This window comes from Ailuropoda melanoleuca, chromosome 20 (genome assembly GCF_002007445.2).
Source record: "Ailuropoda melanoleuca isolate Jingjing chromosome 20, ASM200744v2, whole genome shotgun sequence".
NCBI classification, from domain to species: Eukaryota; Metazoa; Chordata; class Mammalia; order Carnivora; family Ursidae; genus Ailuropoda; species Ailuropoda melanoleuca.
In genome coordinates, this window is record NC_048237.1 from 11,505,356 (window position 1) to 11,532,030 (window position 26,675).

Genomic DNA, 26,675 nt, shown 5'->3' on the forward strand with positions numbered 1-26,675 from the left:
GCTTCAGTATCTAGAACATTCCTTTGTTGCTTCAAATTCTTAGAGATTTTACACGTGAGTCTGAATGACTATTGAAATACAACTGATTTTTCTGGGACTATTAGATGTCTGTTTCCAATACCTTTGGAGCAGAGCAGAATTGCCTTTCTGTGCATTTGCCCAGTACTTTTTATTGTATGTATATTGTTGAGGTGGAAAAGGGGGAAAGTTGCCTGGGAATCAACCCATATAAAGCAGTGCACCTGTGGAATGGGGTTTACCTGGTAGATTACCATCTACCAAGGCATGGCTTAAACATACCTAGAAGACTGTCAGGTCCCGCCACAACCTCTCAGTTGGCTGAGGCCACAGTCAGAGAAAACAACCACCATCTCCTTGTCCCACGTCTGCTTTGGACATGGCCTTGAGCACACTACCTCTCTGCCCTCTGCCCCAGGGAGCTCGGTGTAGGGGAACAAATGGTGGCAATTTGATGCCAAAAAGGGAAGAATCTCTGCCGTGAAAAAAATGTGCTCCAAATCCTCAGGGTCCCTGTATAGTAGAGCAGATTGGATTTGAGTTCCTGTTTTACCGCTTACCATGTGATCTCAACTTTCCTCATCTCAAAAGGGGATAGTGATAGTATGTACATCAGAGTTAGGAAGTGAGGATTGAGCTGGGTTAGTCAATGCAAAGTCCTTCTCCCACGGTCCAAAACAGGGGCCACCTTAATAAATGCTGTTGCTGATAAGCATTCTCACACACACACACACACACACACACACACACACACCCTAGAATTGTTCTCATTTTTAAATGACTGTGCTTATGAAACTAAAATCATTTTTATCCTTTTTTTTATGTTTCTTTTCTTCTTGTCAACATTACTATGTTGTGCAAGTGTCTCACTCTATATTTCCTTAATGTGTCTCTTTCTGGTAACTTCCACAGTCCCTCAAGGTCAATGAAGTCTTCTTTCCTCTTACAGATATTCTGTCCCCAACTTGTCCCCAACTTTATTAAACATTTTAAAAGAAATATTTATGACCAAGGTGGAATCCCATTTCAACCAAGAGTCCTTTTCTTGCTTGCCCCTTTAAGTTCACATCTAACTTAGTTTTAGTGCCCTTTGTAAATGACCACTTCCTCCAAATGTGCATTTCTCCTTATGCAGGTTAGAAGCCACACTTGTTAGCAAACACTCTAAGGCAACATCTCAAGTCCAATAGTAACCACTGTGGGTGCTGTTTATCAAATACCTACCATATGATGGCACTTGCACATGCATTTATTCTAATCAACTCGACAACTCTATTGAGTAGAATAACTAATGTATACATATTATTCTGTATATGCTCATATGAGAAAACAAGGAACCTGCAAATTCAGAATTCCATCTCGGGTCTGTTTGAGTCCAAAGTGCCTGTGTTCTTTTCCACTGCCTCTTGAAGACCTTGAAGGACTCTCATTTCAGAGCTGGGCCTAGAACTTGTTCATCTCTGGCCAGATAGGCTCTTTAGTTTCACTGAAGGAACTGAGGAGACAAGGCCATCATTGTCCCATCTCTTTGACCATTGCTCCGAATCTTAGAGTCCCTCTGAATCTGACCAGAGTCTTTCTAACAGAGTCATGTCTCACGTTGAGGATGACTAGAGTATAGAATCTAGAGGGACCCCTCTATGGTGCCAGGTCTTTGAGCCATGAGCTGTGGCCTCTGGCAGGAGGAGCATTTCTCTCTGAGCACTTCTCAAGAACTGTGGCAGCTGTCTCCTTGGAGAAAGCTATGGAAGGTACTCCCTGGCAATGATCAAGGCACCCTGGTCTCGGCAGTACTACATGTATCTGCCTAATGCATCTCTTATTCCTTTCTTAATCCTCTTCTTTGAGGGTTTCTACAAAGCTCTCTGACTTCGGAAGACTCCTCCCTCACACCTCTTAAGGCCAGGAGTCTGTCCCTATAGCCCCCTTTCTGGTGCCTCACCTGAGATTTGGATGATACCCAGACCCCCGTTTTTTGGGGTTGGTTTTTTTTTTTTTATGAGCACCCTGGAAAAACTCTAGGGAGAGATCTGAAAGGATTGGTTCTCTTTAAACCACTTCAGCTGTGTATTACTATGTCAGCAATCCTGTTGTTCACTGACCTATGCAGAAAAGTGACAGGAAGTGTCCTAATGTTTCAGCCCATGTCACCCAGCCTTAGGTAGTTCTGCTTGGCATCTCTCTGTATCTGAGTGTTTGAGCCTAGATGGTCTCTTGTGTAATTCATTTGCACTGTCTAGTATGACAAAAGGGGACGTTAGTAATATGATTCCTTCAAAAAGTTGCTGGATAACCTGCTATACCCACCATTCTCTTTTGTGTGTCCCTATAAGGCAAAAGATTCAGCCTTGAAGAAGCAAGTATATATGACTCATGTCAGAACCCTAGATTTTGCTGTATGTACTAAGCCTTTTGAGACAAGGATTTTTAATTTTTAATCCTGTTCAACATGAAGGTTCTATATTCCATCATTGGAAATTTTAATTGTGATCGTGTAGTTCAGTGTGTTAAGGGAGCCTGATATGAGGAAGAATTGAACTTGGAAATATGTGGAGTGAGTTTCTTTCTTTCATTGCCTGTAAGGGTGTGTTACTTACCCCTTGCTGAGATTATGGAAAAGAGCTGGGCTCACTGCATTGTAGAGTATTGATAATAATGTCATTCATTCACCATTACACTGTCTTGGTCTCATTAGCTCAAGTGAAATGAAGGGTGTTGATAAACTATGGAGACCTGTGCCAACATATAGTCCGTCAGACCTGCCTGGTAGGTCACAACTGTGTGCCATTAGGCCACGTCTGTGTGCTTTTTAGGAAATGACAAAATAGTACTGGCTATACGCCTTCATGAAAGGTGCCCATTATGGCAGAATAGAACCAGGAAAGGGATACAAATCTGGTGGAGAGGAACAGCAAATGTCTTAAGCAAGTGTGATTACCTATAAAAAGAATAGAAGGAACACACAGAAAATGATAACAGCTTAAGGTTCTGTTTGTAAAACCTTTAATATATATTTTTATTTGCTTTGGGATAAAAGTCTTCCATTAGGGCACAGAGGCCAATCTGAGTCTTTAGGGGCTCAATCCTTTAGGGGAACTCCCTCTCCAGCCTGCGAAGCATTTAAGTAGAAATTAAAGTAGGTCATCCTATTACTAAGGAGAAGCCCCCAAGCAAGACAATAAAACAAATCTTACTTGTTGGAAAAGGTCAAGACTAGAATGAACAAATTTCATTGGAGGCAAAAAGAATCTATCCCCAATATTCAACCACACAAAATTTATGCTGGACTACACAAAATCAGAGCCATTCTTCGTCTTCAGAATTTGTTAGTAATCATTACACATCCATGAGTCCTACGTACCTATGTATAAACATATCCACGGTTGTTTTACTGCCCAGGGTAGTTTCCACATAAATATGCATTCAGAACAGGATTGTGGGAACATGGGCCATGAAATACAGCACACGTGTACCACCACAACCATACCATCCCCGCAGCCATCAGCACCTCTTGAACTAAATGGATGAATACAGAATGCAAATCAGTAGATGAAAGAAGAGGGGAAGAAGGAAATAGGAGAGAAAAAAAATGAAAAGGGGGCTGAAATGATAACCTAGACATGGGGGACAAGCTGTTGATTCAAAACCCGTGCACTGCTGTTTCCAAGGTAATCCCAGGTGACATTGTACTTCTGACTTTTTTCAGGCTTCTATAATTCGTGGGAAAGCTGATGTTTACTTAGAGTCTAATATAGGTCTGAGAAAGAGTTTTAATGAGGATTCATCATTCTTAAATTATTAGGGACTTCATTAAAAATATTAATGTCTTATGTGACCGAATGTGTGTGTTGGGGGGTAGATACAGGTGGGGAATTTCTTAATTGGGAAGTTGACTGTCTTGCAGTCTTGGGATTCTAGACAGCTAAGAAAAATATTATTTTAACAATGAAAATAAGTTTTAGTTCACATACCTGGCCCTTAAAGGAAATCAGGCAGTGGGCCAACTGAAAAATCAGTCTTGGAATTTAATCAGTATGCTTGCCCCTTCATACCACTGTTGTTGGCAATTTGGATGCCTTTGACAGAGAAGGTTGGGAGAGACTAAGTGGCAGGTGACAGTTGTGGCTGAAGGTATTATAGGGTTATTTGGTAGAGGCCACTGTAAATTCTGTAGACTAAATAGAATTTTAATAAGTCTAATAGTCATTGAGAGATGGACTGTCATCCATCAAACACATTGAACGGTGGAATATATCCATTTTCAAATTATTTTTGTTCTAACATATCTTTAGCTATTTAAGTCAAAAGAGTGGGTAAATGGATCATTGTGCACATTAGAATTAGGCTGAGACTATTGATTCAAGGTTTCTAGTGAATGAATTATCAATACGGCCAACTGCAAATTTCATTTGGAATTACTGTGAATTGGCACATCAGTGCATTTGAATAGATCATGCATAACCTAGATTATTGTTAGAGCGAATCCCTTATAGGCTATTATATAACTTCAGTAAACCACATGGCCCCAAGTCACTGGAAACACTTGATCTAGTGTTGGGACACACCTTCCTCAGGTGCGTCAGGTATTACAGCCACTGCAGCTAAAGTCAGTTGTGGTATTCCGTGGCACTCTGTCAAGACAAAGTGCACAGTGAGTAAGTTGGACCTGCCTAGGAGGCTAAAAGTACGTGGTGCCTAGAAAAAAGTGGAAAATCAAGGTCTACCATTCCCTGGCAGGTATCTGGGAGGTCATTTCCTGGTCTCTGACTTCACCAAAGAGTCCAGGGAAGGGGAAGGTCCTGTGTGATGAGAGCACTTGAGGACAGGAAGGAAAGGAAAGATTGGGCAAAAACTTTTGACACCTCCTTCTGTCCTGGGATATGTATGTGGTGCCTTGTTAGCTCCATAAAATGGTCCACCCTGTTTGGTAATTGTAAGAGTGCATGTGAGCACCTTTAAAATATATTTATCTCTAAGTATCTAGGAATCTCAAAATACATAGAATAGATGTGTTCCTGAAAAATTGACCATTTGGTAACAGCTCCTGTATTGAATCTAATTTGCCCTTTGCTGCCCACTGTACATTACTCTAGTAAAAACTGTAAGACAATCCAGAACTATACCTTTCAAGAGCTTTTTAAACAAATTTGAGCACCTATTTTAAAAGGAGAAAAAATCGCAGCGATTATTTGATTTATCAGTCAAATAGCTTCAATGGAAAAGAGTTGAGTCTGTCATTTTTGCTGCCCCATATGGTGGGTCAGAAAGGCATGAAGACAGTAAGCCCAGTAGTTTCCCCAGGTAGATACATTCTTTGCCTTCTTCAGATTGCCTTAACATAGCTATTTTACACTCACAGTAGTCACTTTAGACTTTATCTTTGTGTTCCCGTTAGTTATACTCCTCTATAGACAACTTCAGTCCCATGATTCCTATTAAATCTCAGAGATTTAGGTTAAAGCATCATTTGATCCTGGAAATTCAAACAGTAAAATAGCCAGTTACTCCTCCGTGATGGCTAGGAATTCTTTTTCAGTCAGGATAGTCATTGAAGTACAGCAGAAAGAGGAAGGAAACTCCAAACTCAGTTAATTTCATTTCCTTCTTTGCTAATGTTTCCACAAAATTTCCACCACCAAAAACCTCATTGCCTGGCCTGGTTCTTTCATTCTCTTCCTGAGTTGGACTCGGTGGAAGCCAGGATCCACAGCCCAGCACCACTGCTTTTAATTGCATACATTTAGACTGTCATTTAATGTACACCTAGCAAATTTGGTCCCAGCAAATTTCATATGCTGAACTGCTCTCCTTCGAAGGATATCATCTAGAGATTCTCTGAAGAAGACTTCTTAGGACATGAGTCGTTTCGCTTTGTCTGTATGCAAGTGTGTTAGCAAACAATAATCAGCAATCTCCTTTGCTTCCTGTGTGTTAAACAGGCATGTGGGGATAAAGGCAGAAGCGTTTCCTTGAAGCCCTGAATAGGATGAGAGCTCTGTGGACAAGTAGTATATGCTGGTCTTTCTCACTAAGACTCAGCGGCCAATTGCAATGAAAGGAGAAGGTCAGCAGAGCAGCTGAGAGCCACGGGAAGCAGGCAACCCAGTTGTTTACCCCAACATCATTCAGCCCCACCTTCCCAATTCCAACGGAATAATTGATTTTCCCATAAATGTGTGTCTCTGCTTTGTATGGAGCTAAGGCAGTGAAGCAGTGTAGCCTCTAAGCATTTGAAATGCCCAGAAAAACCAATAGGAAGATTTCAATATTGTAAATGTAGGACCCGGAAGAGGTGCAATTACATGAAAAAGATTTCAAAAACAATCCTCGGCATTGCCGATTTCTGGAACTAACCTCTACTTTCTCTTATCAGTTCATCATATTTATAGCTGTCTGTGGGTCTAGGAAAAATTAGTTATTAATTATGTGAATGATAAATAAAGAGAGAATCTAGTTACAGTGACTTCCGGAAATTAACATCAAAGATTTTCATGGCCCACACGTTTCCCCTAACCAGAATTCCTAAACTATCTTAGCTCAGGCTACTGTAACAGAATACCACAGCCTGTGTTGCTTAAGCAAAAGACATTTATATTCTCACAGTTCTAGAGTCTTGAAATCCATGATCAAGGTGCCAGCATGGTCAGATTCCGTTAAGGACTTTATTTGTAGCTTGCAAATGGCTATCTCCTTGCTGTGCACTCTCATGGTCTTTCCCAAGGGCATGGCCATAGAGAAAGAGATAGCTCTCTCTTCCTCTTCTTATAAGAGTATCAGTCCTATTGGACTAGGATCCCACCCCGATGCCCTCATTTAATCCTAATTATCTCCTAAAAGCCCAGTCCCCAGATACTGTCACCTTGAGGGTTAGGGTTTCAACATACAAATTTGGGGGGATATAATTCAGTCCATGGCAACTATATTTGTGACAACCAAGTTCCTTTCAGTACAAATGTTTTTAATACCTTTTCCGTAGAGATACCAATAAATGTTTCCTGAAATGAAACTCATATGAATGTATCAAATTAATATCTGAGGTCGCTAAATGGTCTTTTAATATGCTAAATTCATTATAGGGTTCTTAAATCACTGTTACTACCCCTGACACAAACTCCTTACCTAAAGNAATTATAGGGTTCTTAAATCACTGTTACTACCCATGACACAAACTCCTTACCTAAAGGAATACATGTACAAAACTTTTATTATTTTCTCTTAAGGAGCCTATTTTTTAAAGTTACCCACTGCCCAGTTAAACAGTCAGGTTCGGTCATAATCAGCCATGAGAGAAATAGCAATATGGGTCTACCTTGTTATAATCGAGAATGTACTTCCAAGCAAACATGACTGCAAAATAAATTTCTGTAGAGTCATCTTACATAAAATAGTATACTTCTACATAAAATAGTACATAATATGCCAGAAGAAGAAGGAAAAAGCCCTAAGTCTCAATGAAAAACTTTGCGACAGGAAATGGGCTCCTGGTGCTGGCCAGCCCAGTGGCCCACGGGTGTAAGTGCTCAAGGCTTGCCCTGGCCATTGCTGCTGGGAGGTGCGTTTCTCCTAGCAATTTTTTATTAACCGTGGGGTCCCTTCTCTCCTTTTTAAGCATTAGCCCCTTCCCCCAACACATGAGAATTTCCTTATGGTCTTAAAGTCTCTTGACTGTACATTCGCAAATTCCAAAAAGGTAAAAATGCGAGCTGATGGATGTGTTCGTTAACTAAATGGGAGGAATCCCATATGTATGTATCGCGAATCATCACAATGCATACTTTAAATATCTAACAATTCCGTTTGTCAATTATACCTCAGTAATGCTGAAAAAATACAAATTTCATCAATCCATGCCTTTCCTAAAGCACAGACAGCATATGATAGGCGTGAAGTTTTGCGATATCAGACAGGGATCTCCACCTCGTACAGAGCATATCCCAAGCTGGAAACTGCCTTTGCCCTTGCAGCTTTTTGTTTTATAAAGTTAATTTCCAACTCTGCTCATTTGCTTGGTCTCAGATCCCACAGATGATTTTTCTTTAAGAAAGTAGCTTGTAGAGGCTCCTGGGTGGCTCGTTCAGTTAGGCCTCTGTCTTCAGCTCCGGTCATGATCCCAGGTTCCTGGGCTCCAGTCCCACATGGGCTCCCTGCTCAGCGGGGAGCCTGCTTCTCCCTCTACCACTCCCCCTGTTTCTGCGCACTCACCCTCTCTCTTTCTCTCTCTCTGTCAAATAAATAAAAATATAATCTTAGAAAGAAGAGAAAAGAGAAGAGAAAGCAGCTTGTGAGTTGGGACCTTGCTCAGCTTTGTGAAACCTCAGCTCAGTGAGCACTCAACAGTTGTTTTCTGAATGCATCACACTTAGAAGTAGGGACAGACAGGAGACTCACTTCTGTGGAAGGAAATGCTAGAGGAAGCACAGATTTTGAGCGGCTTCCGTGGGGTGTGAAACAACTAAAGTACCCAGCAGGTAGTCGCAGCATCATGAGGAAAAAGAGGGATCCTTCTTTCTCAGATCTCCTACTTACTGATGTGTGACATTGCGCAGTGTACTTAATTTCCCTGGGCTTCAGCTTCCTTTTCCGTAAAGTTGGATTAAATAATACCTATCTAGGGGCCTCAGGGTGGTGTGGACAGTTCAGCATCTGACTCTTGGTTTTGACTCCAGTCATGATCTCAGGGCCATGAGATCGATCCCTGCACTGGGTTCTGTGCTTAGCGGGGAGCCTGCTTGAGGATTCTCTGTCTCCCTGTCCCCCCCCAAATAAATTAATTAATTAAAAAAAATAATTATGATCTAATCTCCGTACTGTTTTGTATAATGCAGACAACTTGAAATACACCTGGAACCCTGTGTGTGACCAAGCTCCATGAGTACCCAAAGCAAAGCACTGACATTTTTTGGCTTTTTAGGACTAGTACAATGTACTATTTATATTACTCCCGCTGGCACGGGAATTCTTCCTTTAACTTGAAAGAGAACCCTGAATTAAAAGGGAAGCTGCACAATAAGGAATTAGCTCCCGGATTCTGAAGAGCCAACGTTTCAGTAAATTAGCGTACCACATACACAAAAAAGACGTTTTACTGTGCCAGTGACGGTCTGTGCCTTAGCATAACCAGTGGGAATCCTCTCCCTCAGGCGAGAGGAGCTTGTGAGCTGCACATGGGCACTCACGCCTCGTGGAGTGCCAGTCTCCCAGGACAAGCCACAGATAATTTGGGGTCCGTGTTCTGCCCCCGGTGGCTCGGAGACACACGTGTGAGCCCACCAAATGCTGCACCCCGTCTTTATACCAGAGCCTGTTGTCCATTTGGCTGGCTGTGCAAATTGAGAAATCTGCATCCCTCAAGGCTGGATGTAAGGCTTGAACTAGCATCCCAGAGAAAAAAGGTCAGCACTTTGATACACAGCTTCCACAAAATGGAATTTTAATGAGCAGAAGCAAAACCTGATCTCCTTGCTCAGAAAGCAGATGTCTTTGTTCTTTTCATGTTTTAACATTTCACTAGCTCAACATCTCTCCTTTTATTCTGGTAACTCTCCGCTAAGAACTAAGAGAGGCCGTCTGTGCCTCTCTGCACTGTTTTCTCACCTAAGATGTTTAGATTTATGTGTTTTAGGAAACTCTTAGGAGAGGTGTTTTGAGGCACCACGGCTTGTTGTACTGGAATTCTTTTTTAGTAGGAAAATGCTCAGATGCGACTGAATGAATCTAATTTGGTTGTGATGGGGGAACATGTGGCTTTGGGTACGTGATAATGACATGAACCTGTGCTAGCCCTCATGTGATCAACTCATGGTGATGGGGACGGGGCAAAGGAAGAGACACGGGAGCCAGAAAGCTCTGGAAGATTCCTAAGAGTTAAAGCCCAAACCTTTGATGTCTGCTTTCATCCACTTTGAGAAAATATACTTGACTTAGATTCCTACCTCTAAAAATAAGGCTTTTGTTTCTGCACAGTGCTTGATTGTTAAAACTCAGATTGCAAAGACAAAATTTGGGAAACTTTTTCTTCCCCATAAACAGATACATGTGGGCACTTCTGGGCATCGTCCCAGGCTCCTTGAAGTTGCTGGGAGTCCACATGTGTGTGCGTGAGCAGTCTAGCATCACCTCCTGAGTGCAATCAGAGGGCAATATGGCATTTTAATGAGCTCTAAGTGTTATTGTATCCAAAGGCCAAAAAATTTAAGAAACATTTTTATCTTTCTAACTCTTTTATCTGCTGCCAAAACAGAGTGGAAAGATAGGTATTGAAGCCCTGTTCTCACTCTTCAGGGCAGGCTTTTTCTGTGCTTGGCTTATTCACTCAACTTCTTTCATGATGATGGAGGCATGGTTCCAAAGCAGACTCCCCCATTTCCAATGCTAACCCATTGCTCAGAGAGCAGAAGAAATTTTTTCATACAGCCTCTCCTTATGAACAGCAAAGATATCTCAGCACTTTAAAAATACTCTTACCTAGTGGCTTGCAAGCCTTGTGTTGACATCCGTGTTCTGTTCCTGCTCTAACAGGATTTTGTCATAACAATGAAAAACCCTGGGTTTAGGGAGAAAGTTGAGTGTGTCAGAGACTGTCCTCTCTCAGGGCTGGGTATTTTCTGCATAGTCTAAGCCTGAATTAGAAGAACATCACAGATGCACGGTGCATTGGACATGGAGCACATGCATGCATTTAAATCACGTGTATCTTACTTTTTTACTGATGTAATTGTGAAATATGTTCCTTTTGCATTCATAATTAGGGGGTGGAACAGATGGTGAAGGCTTAGTTTAAAATAATCTGTCATTAAAATAACCTAGCCTACTGGTAATTCTTCACTCTAACTGGAGTGAGGTCATAGGAAAAGAGTTTGGGGTTTTTTTTGTTGTTGTTGTTGTTTTCTCTTCTGCATTGGAATGTGGAAGAAAGAACTGCTAATCTCAGAGTGGTTATATACATGAGAATTACCCTATAAGGGCACCATAGTAAGATTCCACTCTGTGAGATTTGGCTGCGGTGGAATATGCAGGAAAAAAAAAAAAAAGGAAGCAGAGACAAAACTACTTTGACAAATATAAATCCATTTAGCACAATGCATTAAACATTAGTGTACCTTCAATCATGAAGTTAGTTTCATACCCTGCAAGGAAATAACCTCATCATTTGACAAATACTGTTAGAGGCCCTCAGCTTTTGGGGTTAAGAAACTGTGCCTTATACTTTATATGTTACACTGATGTCAGGGGATATAAATTATAATTACAGGCATTATTATTCAGAGAGGCTGTAGCTCCTGACTTCTGCAGCCAAGCCTCCCTCCTGTATGTGTACCTCATAGACTTACCAGGATGCGACAAAGGAAATCTCCTATCAGCCCTGTCAGGATGGCTAAGAACTGGTTTTAGTAATAAGAAAACTGTCTTGATAAATCAGATACTAGCATGCCTTTAAAATGTCTATTTTACTGTTTCTTCTAAGATTTTGCTCTCCTTCTGCTTTGAGGAAAGCAGATAGATTTCAGCATGGCTTTATAATAAATCTTCTCAAGGAGGGACTAGCATTAACATTTCTGTAGGTTCTTTTTCATCTTAATCCAACCTTAGTTAATAATCAGAAAATTCTACATAGTGAGTAAGGACATGTAATTAACCCTTTGACCCCAGAATCTTAATTGGCGCCTGTTGAAAACAGTGGGCAGTTGAAAAAAAAAAAAATTAAAAAGTAGCCTGCAGTGATTGAAAAAGCTTGGAATGTAGTAGCTTTCTTGAATCCGAATTTTTAGAAACTCCACAGAACTTTCAGATTAATCAGATTTGGTTCCCAAGACTAACGAATTGGATGTTTCCTTCCTCCTGCCACCTTTTAAGACTGAAACACACACATTAAACCAATATTGATGCTACTCTTGAAACTTTCCTAAGCAGCAGAACAGAGCTAACTGTGGACAGGAATGACCCCCAGTCAGAAGGGAGTAGCTGTGTGAAGGGCAACCTTGCCAGTCTGCCACTGACCCGGGTTCATATCCCATGTCCTTATTTGAAAGGTAATCAAATCTGAGTTTCGGACATTCATCTCACACTATCGATACAATTGACATGATAAATACAAAGGTAAAAAATATGGCTAACCAGTTTTTTTTGTTTTGTTTAGTTTTTTGTTGTTGTTTTTGGTTATTTTTTTACGTCCGTGGTGACAAACACCTAATCTGACTAGTTGTGTTCTTCCCACACCAAATTGGCTGTTATTTTTAATTGAATTGACTGGACGCTTTGTGTCATGTAGACATAGACTCATTTTAATCTCACCAGGAAACTGGAACATGTGTTGGAGCCTCGGCGTTGCCAAACAAAACTGGCCAGTTCTTAGATCGCTGCTGTTTAATAGCATCAGATGTTTTGCCTCCAGAAAAGTTTTTTTTCCTTGCTATCATGCCCAAACATCCTCTACTGTTTTAGTAAATACGAGAGATATGAACCTAACGTTACAAAATCACGCTCCCTTTCAGCGAGAACGTAAAGGATGTGTGTGGCTGGCGAACGTCCCGCACGAGATGTTTTGGCGAACTACGAAAGAATCTAGTCTAACTCTGGTCTTGCAAATGTTAGGAGCTATCCCAGGCTGTGTTAGGCATCTGTGGCATCAGAATCTGCAAATACTCTAATAGCTTCACGACCAGGACTCTTGCAGAAGACAATTTCCATCCCTCTTAGTCATCCTAGCATATGTGATCTAAAGGAAGGCGCATTGGGCTTGGAGGTAGAACTGGATTTACTAAGTCTTGCTGGAGCAGTTGTTAAGTGTCAGCCAGATAAAGAGAAGTAGGACCTTGCCCGCTGTTGATAAATTCAGTCTTCTTGGGAGTTGGGAGTTGAATACGCCAGTCAGGACCATACAATGTCATACATGCTTTAACAGCATCATTGGTGGGGCAGCAGATTTAATCTTACCTTTGCCACCAGCTGACTGTATGATCAGGTCCATGCACTGAACCTCTCTGTGCCTCAGTTTCCTCACCTGTAAAATGAGGGTTTGGAGAACAGGAGGTTATCTCTCTGCCAGCTCCATCAGTCCTTCCTTTTCTCAGTCAGCCTTTTAGTTGTCATCTGTTGCCATAAAAGGTTCTCCGGTCTTCTCTGTCTCTTTCTCTGTAATCTGACAGCAGCACTGTAAGGTTTGGGAAGACGGCTCACACAGCTCCCTATGATTGTATGCTGGGACACTGCCATTGGGTTGAGTGGAAAACCTGTCCATGGGGAAGGCTTAAAGGGAGGGGGAAGGGTCTTAATCTTCATGCGTCATCCTCAGGAGATCTCTTGTGTGAGGTAAAGACATGCTGAAACGAGATCCTTCCCAAACTTCCACAAAAGAAACTTCTGTCCCTTGCACTAGTTCAAAGCGAGATTCCAAGGGGCCACACTCCAAGCTTGAAAGGTTGCATCTCACCAGGCTCCCGAGGGGGTGGCAGTTTGGCCAAAGGGAAGGAGTCCACTAAGCAGTATTTTGTTCCCTGTCTCATAGCTGATTCCAGGAGAGATATTACAGAGCAAGGTGATAAGGTAACCTCTTGTGGGAGTGACTTGTGAACTCTCTTGTCATCCCACTTCCTGTCTGTCTCCAAACAGCGGGATTCTGTCATCTGAATAAATCATTCAAAATCAAGTGACGATTTTTAAGTCATAAGCCTCATCTTAGTACAGTTTAATTTCAGAAATGTGTGACCATTTCTTCCCATTAATTTACACATATCAGTCAGAGAAACTTTATTTTTAGTGGAGGCAGTATTGTCATTAATTCCAACTGTCACAGTTCGAATCCTAACTCCATCACTAACTAGAGACAGGCATGTCGCCTGCCTTCACTAAGCCTCAGTTTCCTTGTCTATAACATGTAGATAATAATTTAATTACCTTAAATGATACTTGTGGAAATTAAGAGATATCACATGCAAACTGCTTAGCATGTATTACTTAATAAATGGACAATGTCCTGACCAAAATCTTGTATATCATGTAATTCTTAATGTAATTATGTAATGTGACATTTGAAATGTTTTCAGAACCCACCTAATCAGAGGAGGAGATTGGGTCCTACCCACAGTCTCTGACAAGTGGGGCTCTGAAAATGGGTCAGGGAGCACGGAATCCGTGTGTGTGTGTGTGTGTGTGTGTGATGGAATCCAAATGTACATATCCCCATGTACATACATAAATATATATATATATACACATATTTCATATATATATTTAGAGCTCCAAAAAAAGTTCAGTATTTTAGGCAGCTGAACTTACTGCTGAAATTTGAGACAGTCCATGTTTCCACCTGAATTTTACATGCTACTTGTACCTTTCCATACTGAAGAATTATGTCACTAACTGAGTGTTGCCACATGCCTTGTTCCCAGCATGGGTTTCCTGTGTTTCCAAACTCACAGCCTTTGTAAAAACCACTACTCTTTGAAACTTCTCTTCCCGTGCAAGCAGTACTTGGGCCACCTACCTGGTTAAAGATAAATACATAAAGCGAAACAAAAGACATAAGGAGGATGGAGGGTGTAAAATGCACTTGGACTGCAGAATTGGAAACAAATGTACTCTCCATCTGAGTGGTACATGCAGTTGGAGTCCACGATGATTGACAACACAACCCTCCATTTGGAAAGTGGACGAAGGTTTTGGGGAGTGACAAATGATGCGTAGCTTCCTTCTCTCCCCATCCTCTTTCTTTTGTTTCCATTTCAGGAGCTGTACTAGAATCTAGATCTATCACAATAAAACCTGAGCATAGGGTTTGGCAAAAAAGGATTACAGTTTGTAAGGTTTTAGCCTATAATCATTCACCCATAATGTATTGACTTTTCCTATTTGTTGTACCACAATAGGCACTGGGAGTAAGAAGGGTATAATCCTTTATTAATTAGAAAATTATTGATGTCCACAGTAGCTCAAGTGGTGATTTGACTTGCTCTTCGTATAGGGACCTGTTGTTTTTTTTTCTCTCATTTCATTACAATTTCCATTCCTGTTCAGCTATTTAATGGAGAATCTGGCTGATTTAATCTTCTAAGCTACTGAATCCAAAAAAATAAAGGCAACAGCTCATAAAATCATCATGACCTGATTTTGTACATGAATATAATGGATCTTGATCAAAATGACAGCGACATAAGGAAGTCCCTAAAATAAAGGAAAGCTCGTAGTCTTCATTCAGACCTTTTGTTTGTTCCCTTACAGGGTAATGGTAGAATATCTTAGGACTTTTGTTAGACATGAAGAAAAACAGTGTCTTAAATTCAGTATGTGTTGCTTTGTATCATTTAATTAATAATTAAATCTCCATCATATGTTTACTAACTGAATTATATATCTATTTTTTCTGCAGTCCCTGGATGGCTTTGTATTTGCACTAAATCAAGAAGGAAAATTTTTGTACATTTCCGAAACCGTCTCCATCTACCTAGGCCTCTCACAAGTAAGTAAAGCAACCATTTAGATTCTTGACGGTGATTGTGAAGTCTCCTTCTGCCTCATGCTTTTCCTTCTTCAACGGATATTCTGTTTAGCATGAATTATCAAATTTATTCTTTAATGGCTATACCTGGCTCTTTTCACAAAGTCAGTGAGAAAATTCTGTCCGTTCGGAACGTTCGGAATAAACTTGTGCTCAAAAACTTTAGTTCCCCCCTCCCCGCTCCCCAAGGATCGTTATTAATTTATTGAGAACAAATGAAGTTTCTTCCCTCAGTTGTTTTGAACTTTGAAACCTCTGTGCCCGGTAGGAGAGGGACACACTAATAGTGCTTCCCTTGTGTCCTATTACTGGATGTTTATGGAGTACCCTGCATTATCCTGGGAGCTGACACAATGACAGGGAGTCATTTGGAGTCAAGAAATGCTGAAAGAGACCATTAAAATGTGTTGCAAGGAGGGTTCCAGCAAGGATATATTTTGCTGCCTTTGCAAATGCTTCCTAATGCTGAAAGACAATTTCATAAAATAAGATAGCCTTTCATTATGTGCGGTTTAATTACTCGCACGTGTCTGTCAGAAGTTGAAAGAAAAGAAGATGGAGGCAGCTGGGGCAAGGGACAAAATCCTAGATGTTGGTTCTTGATATTCCCCTGGAACACACAAATTTTACTTCCGTCAGATTCCGGGACACAGGCTGCATCTACAGAATGCCAAAATCCCCTGAAGAAAAGTTGGCGATTCCACTAATTATCCAGATGTGGGTTTTTTTCCCCATAAAAATGCTGAACATCTGGGTATGCCCATACAGGTGATTGGCGGAATTTGACCCTTTTCATCTGGTGGTTTGGCATGAGGAAAACACAGCCTCGGTGGGAGGGATGTTGTATTAATGTGATGGTCTGCCAAGTCGGATAATCTCCTTCTCATTCGGTTGCCCCTTGGAGCTAAAGATGGAGATAAGATTTGTCTATCTCCTCTTAAGCAAGACCCACCCCCGACTCATGGCTTCCGAAAGTTGGCACCACTCTAAGGAGGCACCCAGCACGGCTGGAACATTTTGGCTGTTAGTGAGTTTGCTGGGTAATAGCTAAATCAAGAAAGACATTGGGAAATAATAAAGAAAGATACTTGGCATTTGAGGAGGGTTGGAGGAGGAGGAGAAACGCTGCCAAATTTGATTATTTACTGTGGAGAATCCAAGCAAGGGTCTGTTAACTCTTCCTTGAACATGCAAGCTATTGGCTATAGTTTATAGAGTATTTCTATTTCATGTGGGTTTTAGCAAACCAAGTGATAGAAACAGGGCTATTGTTAACTCACTGTTAGCGTTCTTGCATCTTGTTGAAATCTCTGGTTTTGTAATAGCCTTCAGTAGATTTTAAACCTTGTCTTAATCGATTTGGGACAGAGTTTTGGGAATCTCCAGTTTGGAAATGGGCACGCCACCATGTTCATTCTTACTTTACAGAGCTGGGCACTCCTCGTTTGTTGTTCTGCGGTGCCTGTATTCATCTGTTTTATGCAGAGTATCCAACAAAGTTTAATAAGCCAGTGAAGAAGAAGGATGAATAATTAGTTTAAGCAGGTAAATGCTAATTAGGGAACTCCTGAAAAGCATCCATTATATACTAGCTCAAAACACATTTTACAGCCCTGGTTAGTGGTGTAATCCAAATTCTGTCAAGGCAACTGCATTTTCTGTAATTGAGATGTGTATGTTTGCTTTGCATAACAGATGGCTCTGTATGCTTAGACTGATAGCTAGGAAAATAATAATTGCATTATTCTGGCCAAAAGAATATTAGCTCTTGGGTTTTGGCCATTTCAGTCAGTCCTCCTGCCAGCACAGCATATGCACATATATGGATTGGATTTTCAAGGAAATTGATGCATCTGGAATAGTGTGGCCATCTGAAATATCATCTGTTCAAGAAAAATTTGGCTTTAACCCTGTGCTGGTTTCTCCTTAAAAGCAGTGTATCTCACTGCTTTTCTACTGTAACATTAAGTCTATCTTTTACTAAAATCTAAGACAAATAATTGAGGTTTCTGCCGAATAAAGCAGCTGTAGGCATGGAACGGTAGCTGGCACCTTCTCGGCAGCCATTGCCTGCTATTTTCTGTGATGGGTTTTAAAGTGTGTATCACTAGACAGCATGTTGACTTGCCCAGGAGCAGACGCTGGCCCCAGTATACTGCACGCTCCGTGGTAGATGTCCTCAGTGTCACCAGCCATGGCAGAACACGCAGGTGGACTTTGAGGTACGGAGGGCTTCATTTGGGGGCGCTGTGCAACTGAAATGATAAAGGGTAAGTCACTAGGAAGGGATGTTTGCATACTTTGACGTAGGTGTTTAGCATTCAAAACTAAAGTTTAAGTGTACTTCCAGCTTGAAAATAATCCAGTAAGAGCGCGGTATGTTTTTAAATGCCTAAAGAATGAGGAGAAAAAACATCTATGCCAAAACTTTGGAAAAGGATTTCCAACCCAGTAAATGTTATGTTCTAAGTCCTAATACGGTACTTGACACTTGACCCTTTTCAAGTTTCTTCAGTGTCCTCTTGTAGTTGTCGAGGTACGGGGTCCTGATGGGTGACATGCCATGTAAAATGTGCTCAGAGTTATTCAGTTAAGTACGTACTTAATCTTTCACGCGCACACACACACACACACACACACACACACCCTTAATTGAATGCAAACCAAAAGCTCTGTTTGTGTCCTACAACTTTAGCTCAGAAGTTACTCCATCAAATTCTAGACAGAGATAAGGAAGGAGTCTTTGAAATTATGGTCCCTAGGTTCCTTTTTAAATAGTTCCATTAAATAAAGACAAAGCAAAACTTTAAAATCAAAGACTTACCCAGTGAAATTGTTGAGGAATATTTCGAGCATGTCAGTTCGTTAGAGCATAGTTATATCTGCACTGGTAACTCTCAAAATATTCCTTCCTCAGTTTTATTTTCCTTCAACATGTAAAGAAATATGGTGGCTTTAAAGTGGCTTATGTTCAGGAAAGAATTAGGATGATATTTTAACTCGTGAGAAAAAGTAGAGAAAATTCTACAGAGCTCTGTTGTATGGCGTGAATATAGAGACAGCCAGAGTGGATTTCTCCTCTACCCTCTGTTGAGTGTAACAGCTCCTGGTGTTCAGTACATATGTGTGGCAGTTATTCTCTCTGAAGTATTTTCATATTGTCATGATGATGGGAACGAAGGGATCTGTGATGATGTTCGAACCTCCTCCAGCAACCCTTTTGACTTTGCCAGAGATAATATATTTAACTCAACATCCAAGATGTGGTTTCAGGTTTTAGAGATATTCACTGTTGACTTGCTTCCCTAGGTAAAGATGATTCCCAGTTACTCACCATGAAGCCTTATCTTCAAAAAAGAGCCCCAAATAGCAATACTGAGTTTGGTTTGTGTGGGGATTAAATGCTTTTTTATACGTGGTGATAGCATTCAGAGCTGCTAAAAACTAACTCTACTCTGTAGCTATCATGAAATAAGCATAAGTGAAAATGAAGAAAGAAAACAGTGTATCCCCTAGCACTGAAAATGTAGTAATGAATACACAGTCAGATTTTATGAAATCTCTTCCAGGGTGTAAGGGGCATAATCACCAAAGGATCCAAAGAGACTTTATATGATAAATTAAAAAAAAATTCTAGTTTGATATAGGACTTAGAGAAATATTCATTCATTGGCTTATACCCTCCTGTTTCCACAAAGGAATTAGTTTACATAAATGTATCTAATAAAAATAATGGCAAAATACAGCTGGGGTATAAGGAAAAAAAAGGCAAAAGTCAGTCATTTGTTACCACATAATAAGAGAACACAATAGCGGTTCTAAGAAGGGATCTACGTAATCTGATAAAGCTTCACATTTAGCTGTGAGCTACCTGGTAACCAAAGCAAAAAGGGAAATAGAGCCATTCATCAAAAAGTAAGGACGCATTGCTACTTAAAGAATGCAAAGGTTTCTGGGACTGAAGTATAAAAATAAATCTCAAATACAATCTCTGTAGGGGCTAATATGTGGATTATGACATATTGATTTGCTTCCATTGGAGTTCACATTCAGAACAAGGCTGTGTTGACCATATAACAAATACGAACAAACATATTGCAAATCTCATAAGCAGACAGAGACTCTTCCCCCCTACGCCGCCCCAGATGTTGGTGTGCCAAAGATCATTCTGAGAGTGATTTTCTGACATCTAGGCCTTATAATAGCATTGACTAGTTTGATGGTTTATGTGCTTTTATAAATCAGCTTGCCCTCATCCATACCCAAATCCTGCATTTTCTCTTAAATACTGATGAGAAGTTTAACAGTATAGTTGCTGGAGACAGAGGACATGGGTCTCAGTTAACTGGAGGATAAAAACGGACTCGTATTTTTTGAGAACATTTTTCTTTGAAAGCGGGGTGAGAGACGATGATTCTGATCTACACTTGTGCCAGCAAAGAATGTTTTCAATTTAACGCAGAGTCTTATTTAAAATAAAATGGGATCTAGAGCAAACTGGGAAATTAACAGATTTTTATGCTGTGATATCATTAGAAAATACCCTGCAGCCAGCTAACCACTCTCTTGAGATGCTTCCTAATCTCCCCCCAACTGCCTCCAGTGCCAGCTTGCCTGCGTCACTTCTCACCCAGTCCCCATCCTGGTGGAAGAGCAGTCCTTGTTGTCTTAAGCCAGCCGGAAGGTAGCCGCAGACAAGCTTACAAATTGGCTTGTTTCAGGGCAGCTGCTGAAAGGGGCAGGGTGGTCGCAGATAGAAGGGCTAATAAGAGGTGAAGGTGAAAAGGGGTAAACGATTGTTTTAAATTTAGTCTTTTTTTTTTAAGCCATGCAGATATATTTACCACCACCTCCTTTCCCCACCCTGTTGTTGTTCATCTCCGTATTGTAGATTTCTCTGCATTTGTTACATAGAATGGCAAATAAAATTACAGCTACAGCACACAAGTACAAGGTCAAATAAATGACAGAGCTCAGTCTATTTGTGAAGCTATTCTGAAAGGGAACCATGGTGCCAAATGTGGTTTATTTGAATAATAAAGAAGAATTAGATTCCCCTGATAACTTGGCCGAGGGCCAATAAATCACTGGAGGTTAAAGATGCTTTGCAACTGCCATGTCTTTCTTTTGCTTTTCCAAAGTGCACCCTCAACTCTTCCGTTCTACATTTTTCAATGCAAATCAAGTTGAGGTTAGTATGTGGTTAATATTCTCGCTTCCATGCTTGTAAAAGATATATATATTGCTTTAGCAGGGTGGAAAAAGGAAGACATTAGCTTTCCTTACAAGTTATTACTCTTGTTTGGCATTATCACATCCTAGATAGCTGGAATATAAAGACAAAAAAGGTATTCCTTCAACACAGCACAGGGCTTATAATAATGGGGCCACGTGTTAGCGTTTTCTCGGTTGGTGTTCTAATTTCAAGCAACGCTAAGATAACTGGAGTTCCTTGAATAAAGGAATACATGTAGCCCTCCAAAAATTGCTTTCTGACCTCCCCCCCTTTTAAAGGCTTTCAAATGGACATACCTCAACTTAAAGAAAAAAAAGAAAAATGTGTAATTTTCTGCAGCTTGTATGTGTTTTTTTTCCCCCCAGCAAGTGTGCATTTTTCTCCTGTACTAATCATAAAAAGTTCATCACTTCTTGGTGTAACAAAGAAAAATGCCCTTTTGAATGTGGAAGCTCTGAGGGTTTAGAGACTATTGAGAAAATATAAGTATCAAAATAATTCAGAAACAGTACAAGGCCCAGTGGCACATTATCAATTTACAACATTTAAATTGATAAATGCTTGGTGGTGAAGGCCTACAAGGGCACTTTGAAAAGCAAATAGCGACCTGGTGAAGAAATTGATTTTTCCCCCCCGAAAATGACTGCATGATGCATCATTTGACTGCATGCTGTCCGAGTGCTTGACAGAGATAATCTCAGCAATCCCACGGGTGACCTTATCGTTCTCACCAGGGCAACTGTGTCTACGTTCTGACTTTGTGTATGTCAAGGTTCCTCCCGGCAGGATCCTTGGGGGAAAAAGTTCCTCTGTTCGATCCAGATATTGAACTGCTCATTCTTCCCCCTTTTTCCTTCCACCCCACCCTCCCAAATAGGCAAACATGCCTCTTTATTTCATCCATAATTATGAATGAGCCAGACAGAACAGCACAGCGCCAGGCTCCCTATCTGTGTGGAAGCCATCTTCTTACCTTTTAGGTCACAGAGTTCCTGGTGAGAACTTACATTAGCAGGGATCTTTTTATCAGAAAGAGGAGGAAAATTCCCTAATGTTCCCCTACGGTGCTTTCCCATCTTTAGCAAACATGGAAAAAGCTAGCAGGTTTCTTTTTCCTTGCACTTGCAAGGTTTTGGTTTTTTGTTTGGTTGGTTGGTTGGTTTCTTGTTTTTTATTCCCTCCCCTCTGGTCTTGACACAGAAAGCTGCTGAAACTGTTTTAATCCACACCCTTTAGTTTTTCATGATGTTGTTTCCTCACCCTCCAGGGATTCGAGGTGTTTCTCTGGTTACTTTAAAATTATGTAATCCTGACACAAGGCCCAGATGGCGCGTCACCCCGCGCTCCTGGGCTTTGCACCCCCGGGCCAGCCTCTGCAGTGGGGATTCGATGTAATCCATGAGCCTTCCTCGGGACCACTGGTGTTTACAAAATATTTTTTTCTGCCGGAGAGGAATAATGGACCATTTTTGATGCTTAAAATTTTCCTGTTGATAGATACGGACGTGTGTGTGCGCGCGCGCGCGCCTGTCTCCGTGTCGGTAATCTTCCTGCCACACGGCTTGTCGTGCGTAATTACAATTCTTGATTGGCCACTTCTTGAAAGCAGCAAATGCCCTGCCCGGTTGGGCACCCTCCAGCTACCGTCCCCACTGGCTGTGACACCCTCAGCTCACCCTATTCAACCCCTTTTACCTCCTTCTTTCATCCACAACATTAATTCTGAGTGAACAAGACGTGCTTCCTTGCTTTTGACAAGATTTGCTGCAGTCTCATGCGACAAAAACCCAACACTCATTCCAGATTCAGAAAGTAGGATTTATAACAGCATTTTAATTTAATGTTGGATGTCGAACATATAAAGAGATCACAGTAGTACTAGAGCTGAAAATTGATGCCTTTTTTATTAGTGTCCTCTCAGAAGTGGGTGAGACGCTGTTTGTGCAGTGGAGCACAGAGCGGCACCGTCAGATGAATGAGGATATGCTATCTGCAAGGAATCATATTTCAAGCCACTGTCGGCCTCTATTGATGTGCTCAGAGTTGAAAGGTTATGCTAGTAAATGCCATCCGAATTTCCAGCATTAGAAATCGGTAGAATAATCTGCTGGCTGTCACTTTATGCTCAGCCTAAATGCACTGCATGGGGATGTTTTACTTATTGTAACTCGAAATTAATTTCTTATTACTGGAGCATTTCTTCCTCTCTTGCACGCATTCATCAGTCCCCAAAGGGGACCGATTTTTAACAGGCCTTCCGAGTAAACCAAAATCTCTGAAAGAAAATGAAGGAGCGGCATCAACATGCATGAGAATTACATTCTTCTTGTTTATTCCTTTGAACATATTTTACCAGGCCCTGAGACTAAAACGCAGCAAGCCCTGTCTGCGAAGGGGGCTTGTCTAGTTAGACCGTATCACAGCGCCACAAGACAATAAAACATAGGCTCACCATCTTCAACTGTGTAATTTGAAGACCTTTCCCGTGGCTTCTTAATTTCTGGCGGTAATATGATCAAGAGGAAAAAAAAAAGAAAAGAAAAGTGTCTTCATTTTGTGGGCTTGGGAATTGTAAAGGCAGAAAACAATACTTTTTGAAGAGCTCACTTGTTTTATTTGTGTGGATAAAATGGTATTTTCACTCTTGCTTCTAAAGTAGAATGCTGAGCAAAAGTAAGATGGAGAAGAAAATTTAGTCATCATTCTAAGTCTGTAATTTATTCATTTTTAAATAATGAAATGGTGTTTTTCTGAATTAACCCATGTATTATTCATGCATGCGTTGGCAATGTAATATCCCCGGTTTTCTGGAAAGCAATGTACATTTCTTTGCCTGACAAGCAGTATTTTCTATATGGTATTAATTTAATGGCTTATTTTATTATGCAAAGTTGGAAAGTAAAGATAATTTCTGTCTATAATGTGGTGCTTACATAGGCAATATATGCAAAATAATACCTCCACACTTAAACCAGCTATCCTTCCTCACTTAGCCTGGACCCTGTGAGAGTGATGAGAGAAGGCACACTGCTCATATGAAGAATAAGAAATAACTTGACCTCTTGGGAAGGAGGTCACAGAATCGTTAAATTCATGTGAAATCCAAATTTCATTTCTACACACACACATTCAATCTATATTGGGTTTTAGCTCTTACATGAGAAGACATGGTTTTCATGACAGGAGTAACATGGCAACAATTTCAGTGATAATTTCAGTTGGAATATAATAAGGAAATTGACTTTAGGTTTTTGCATAAGTTCTAGAACTAGGCTGATAACCTGAAAATCGATGCCAGTTTTAGACAACAAATGCCCTGTGGCTTTTATCCTTCTCATTCCCTCAGTCCCCTTTGGATGACAGTCCAAAGATGCAATCGCTTTTTCCTAAGTAGTCATTTTTAAAGAGACTGATAGCAATTGTTCCCATGATTTAGAGCATCTTTTTCATGTGCATGCCTGTATACATATCAGAATATATAAATTGCTTTCTTTCTGATTTGGCTTTTTATGCCTACTGCATTTTTGCCTACTGATAGAAGTAATTTCCAAAATGATTCAGTAAAACAACAAACCAGGCTTTCCTTTGGGTGCCTCCTCCCCTTTCAGCCTCCTACCACTGTAAAGGTACCACCTTCACAGTAATAAACAAAAACCTTCAGTAATAAATAAAAACTTCCTCTGATGCTGTTAATTTGTAAGATGCTGGCAGATGAAATCTATTACTTTCAATAGCTATGCAAACTTTTTGAGAGCAGGAGGAACTTTTCCCTGGGAAGGAAAAAAGCGGTTTGGGATTGGATTTTTTCAGGGCAAGTTCAGGCCCTCAGCAGAGGGGAACAAAAATACCTGTGTGCCGGGTGTGGCGTTTCGTAGGTCTCAGAAGTCTATCAGTAATGTAGTGTTTGAATTCAGGGAGAGAACCATACATTCTGTTTAGTTTTTCTTCTATATTTTGGAGCAGCAAGCTGTGTATCAAGCAGCCTCCTCCCTTTTGGCCTCTCTGCCCAATAGGAGCCTTGCTTTAGAGCCACAGGCAGTCCCTTTTAGTAATGCTTCACCAAGGAAATAATAGAAGATTGCCTCTCGATTAGGAAAGAGGTAAGGCTTTAAGGAGCATGAACACATACACGAACCCCTGAGTTTTATTATTGCTCTGTAGTCTGGCTGGACTTTCAGGTGTTTGTTCCTACTGTACTTTATTAGATGATTAGATCTGGTTCATCAAAGTCCCTAATTGTTAAACTTGATACTTTGGTGAGCTGAAAAAACATTTGTGCAAAATGTACTTGTCCGTGTATAGGAGAAACGCCGAGACGAAGTGTTTCCAGAAAACAGGAATGGTAGCATTAGCTAGTTCTGGTTCTTTCCCATGAACTGTACAGGCTTGCTTTCTTTTAAGAAATGTTGAGGCTAGCAAAATTGCTAAATGATAAAATAAAGATTATTTGTATTGCAAGGTGCTCCTGTAAGCAGTGAGTTTCTTTCTTGCTTTTAAGTATCTATGCAAAGAATGATTATCTATGTGACGAAATCAAAAGGGGGGGGTGGGGGGGGGAGGCAGTAAAGGAAAGAGAGGCACAAAAATTAAAGTGTTCAGAGGCATTCCACTTTAAGATCCATCAAAAATGACTATGCAGAAAATGAGATTCTGTGGGCAGACCACTTTTTAAGAGCAAGCAGAGCTAACCATTCCTAGCAAGTATGGGGATCAACCTCAGTTGCCCAGTGTAATACGAGTGTTATTTGCAACCCCCTAGTCCGGACGAGGGAAAAACGATCAGATCATGTACTCTAGTTGGCCAGGATCACTTCAAGCCGCTGTTCACCAGACATTTAGCATGCTTGTGATGTCCTGCCTGCATATCTGTGGGAATGACAAAAGTCTGCACATCCCTCAGGACAGAAGATGCAAATTAGAGGAAAATAAGAGGTGAGACTGGGAACCAAGTCCCTGAAATTAAAAAAAAAAAAGAAAAAAACATAATTTTTCCAGTTCATTAATTAAAATTGACATTGCAGGGTTTGCAAAGACCAGGAAACGACTGTGCCATTTCACTACATTTCAAAACCTTTTCACTTGAGCAGACAAGTAAATCATGCAATTACTGGGACTCATTCAGCTCTTTAGTAAAAACACAGGCCTGCAACCTTGGGTGTAACATACATTGAAATTAGAAGAGTTGAACTGAAGATATTTCTAAAATGTCACAACTGCTCCGTGACACTGGATGATATGTTTATCCATTCATTATCACCGAGAACACCTGGGGTGGTGCTCAGGAAATCAGATAGTGCCTTTTAAAATAATTATAAAAGAAGCATAGATTAGCAAGCCGAGGGGAGAATAGGCAATCCTGAATCACGATGTTACTAATTCTGATCTGTTTGGGGGCATCAGCTTCCAAGTCACAACAGTGTAATAACTGACTGCAACTGTCAGCAGCACTGAGGAAAGAGAGTGCCAAGTATGATGATTTCTAAAAAGCAAATGTTTTCCTGGAGATGAAATCCCAAGCATTCACTTTCAGTTTATGAAATGAAAACACCATGTCCGTTGGTGGTGTTCCTATTGTCATTTTCTGGCTTGATCCTTTTTGTCTAATAGCCATTAGGTCTTTGGAGAGGCCAGAGAAAGCACTCTGGACTGAGATCCAGGAGACATAGTTCTGGTCTTGCCTTTGCTGCTGATCAGGCCAGTGGCCTTCCAGAAGCGGGGATCTTAATTTTTCTTAAGTGTGAAATGAAGGGGCGATTTCTCAGGCTCCTTCTTCTTTAAAACATGTCCTCTCTGAAATTCATTCAACACTGGACATTTTCTCCTAAGCACTAGGGTAGGGGCGGAGGAGCGAAGCCTGGAAGAAGTGGGCTATTTTATTTTTAACCTTCAAAGGAATTTAGTTGAGCAGATGCTACCCTGAACTAGTCA

General features: G+C 40.8%; 1 protein-coding gene across 1 annotated transcript in view; it reads left to right on the forward strand.

Annotated features, from left to right (window-relative positions):
• Positions 1-26,675, forward strand: part of NPAS3 (neuronal PAS domain protein 3) — an 891,598-nt gene that overhangs the window by 641,152 nt on the left and 223,771 nt on the right. Inside the window, 1 exon segment of the mRNA XM_034648322.1 lies at positions 15,383-15,472. Within this exon segment, the coding sequence (XP_034504213.1) occupies positions 15,383-15,472 (90 nt within the window).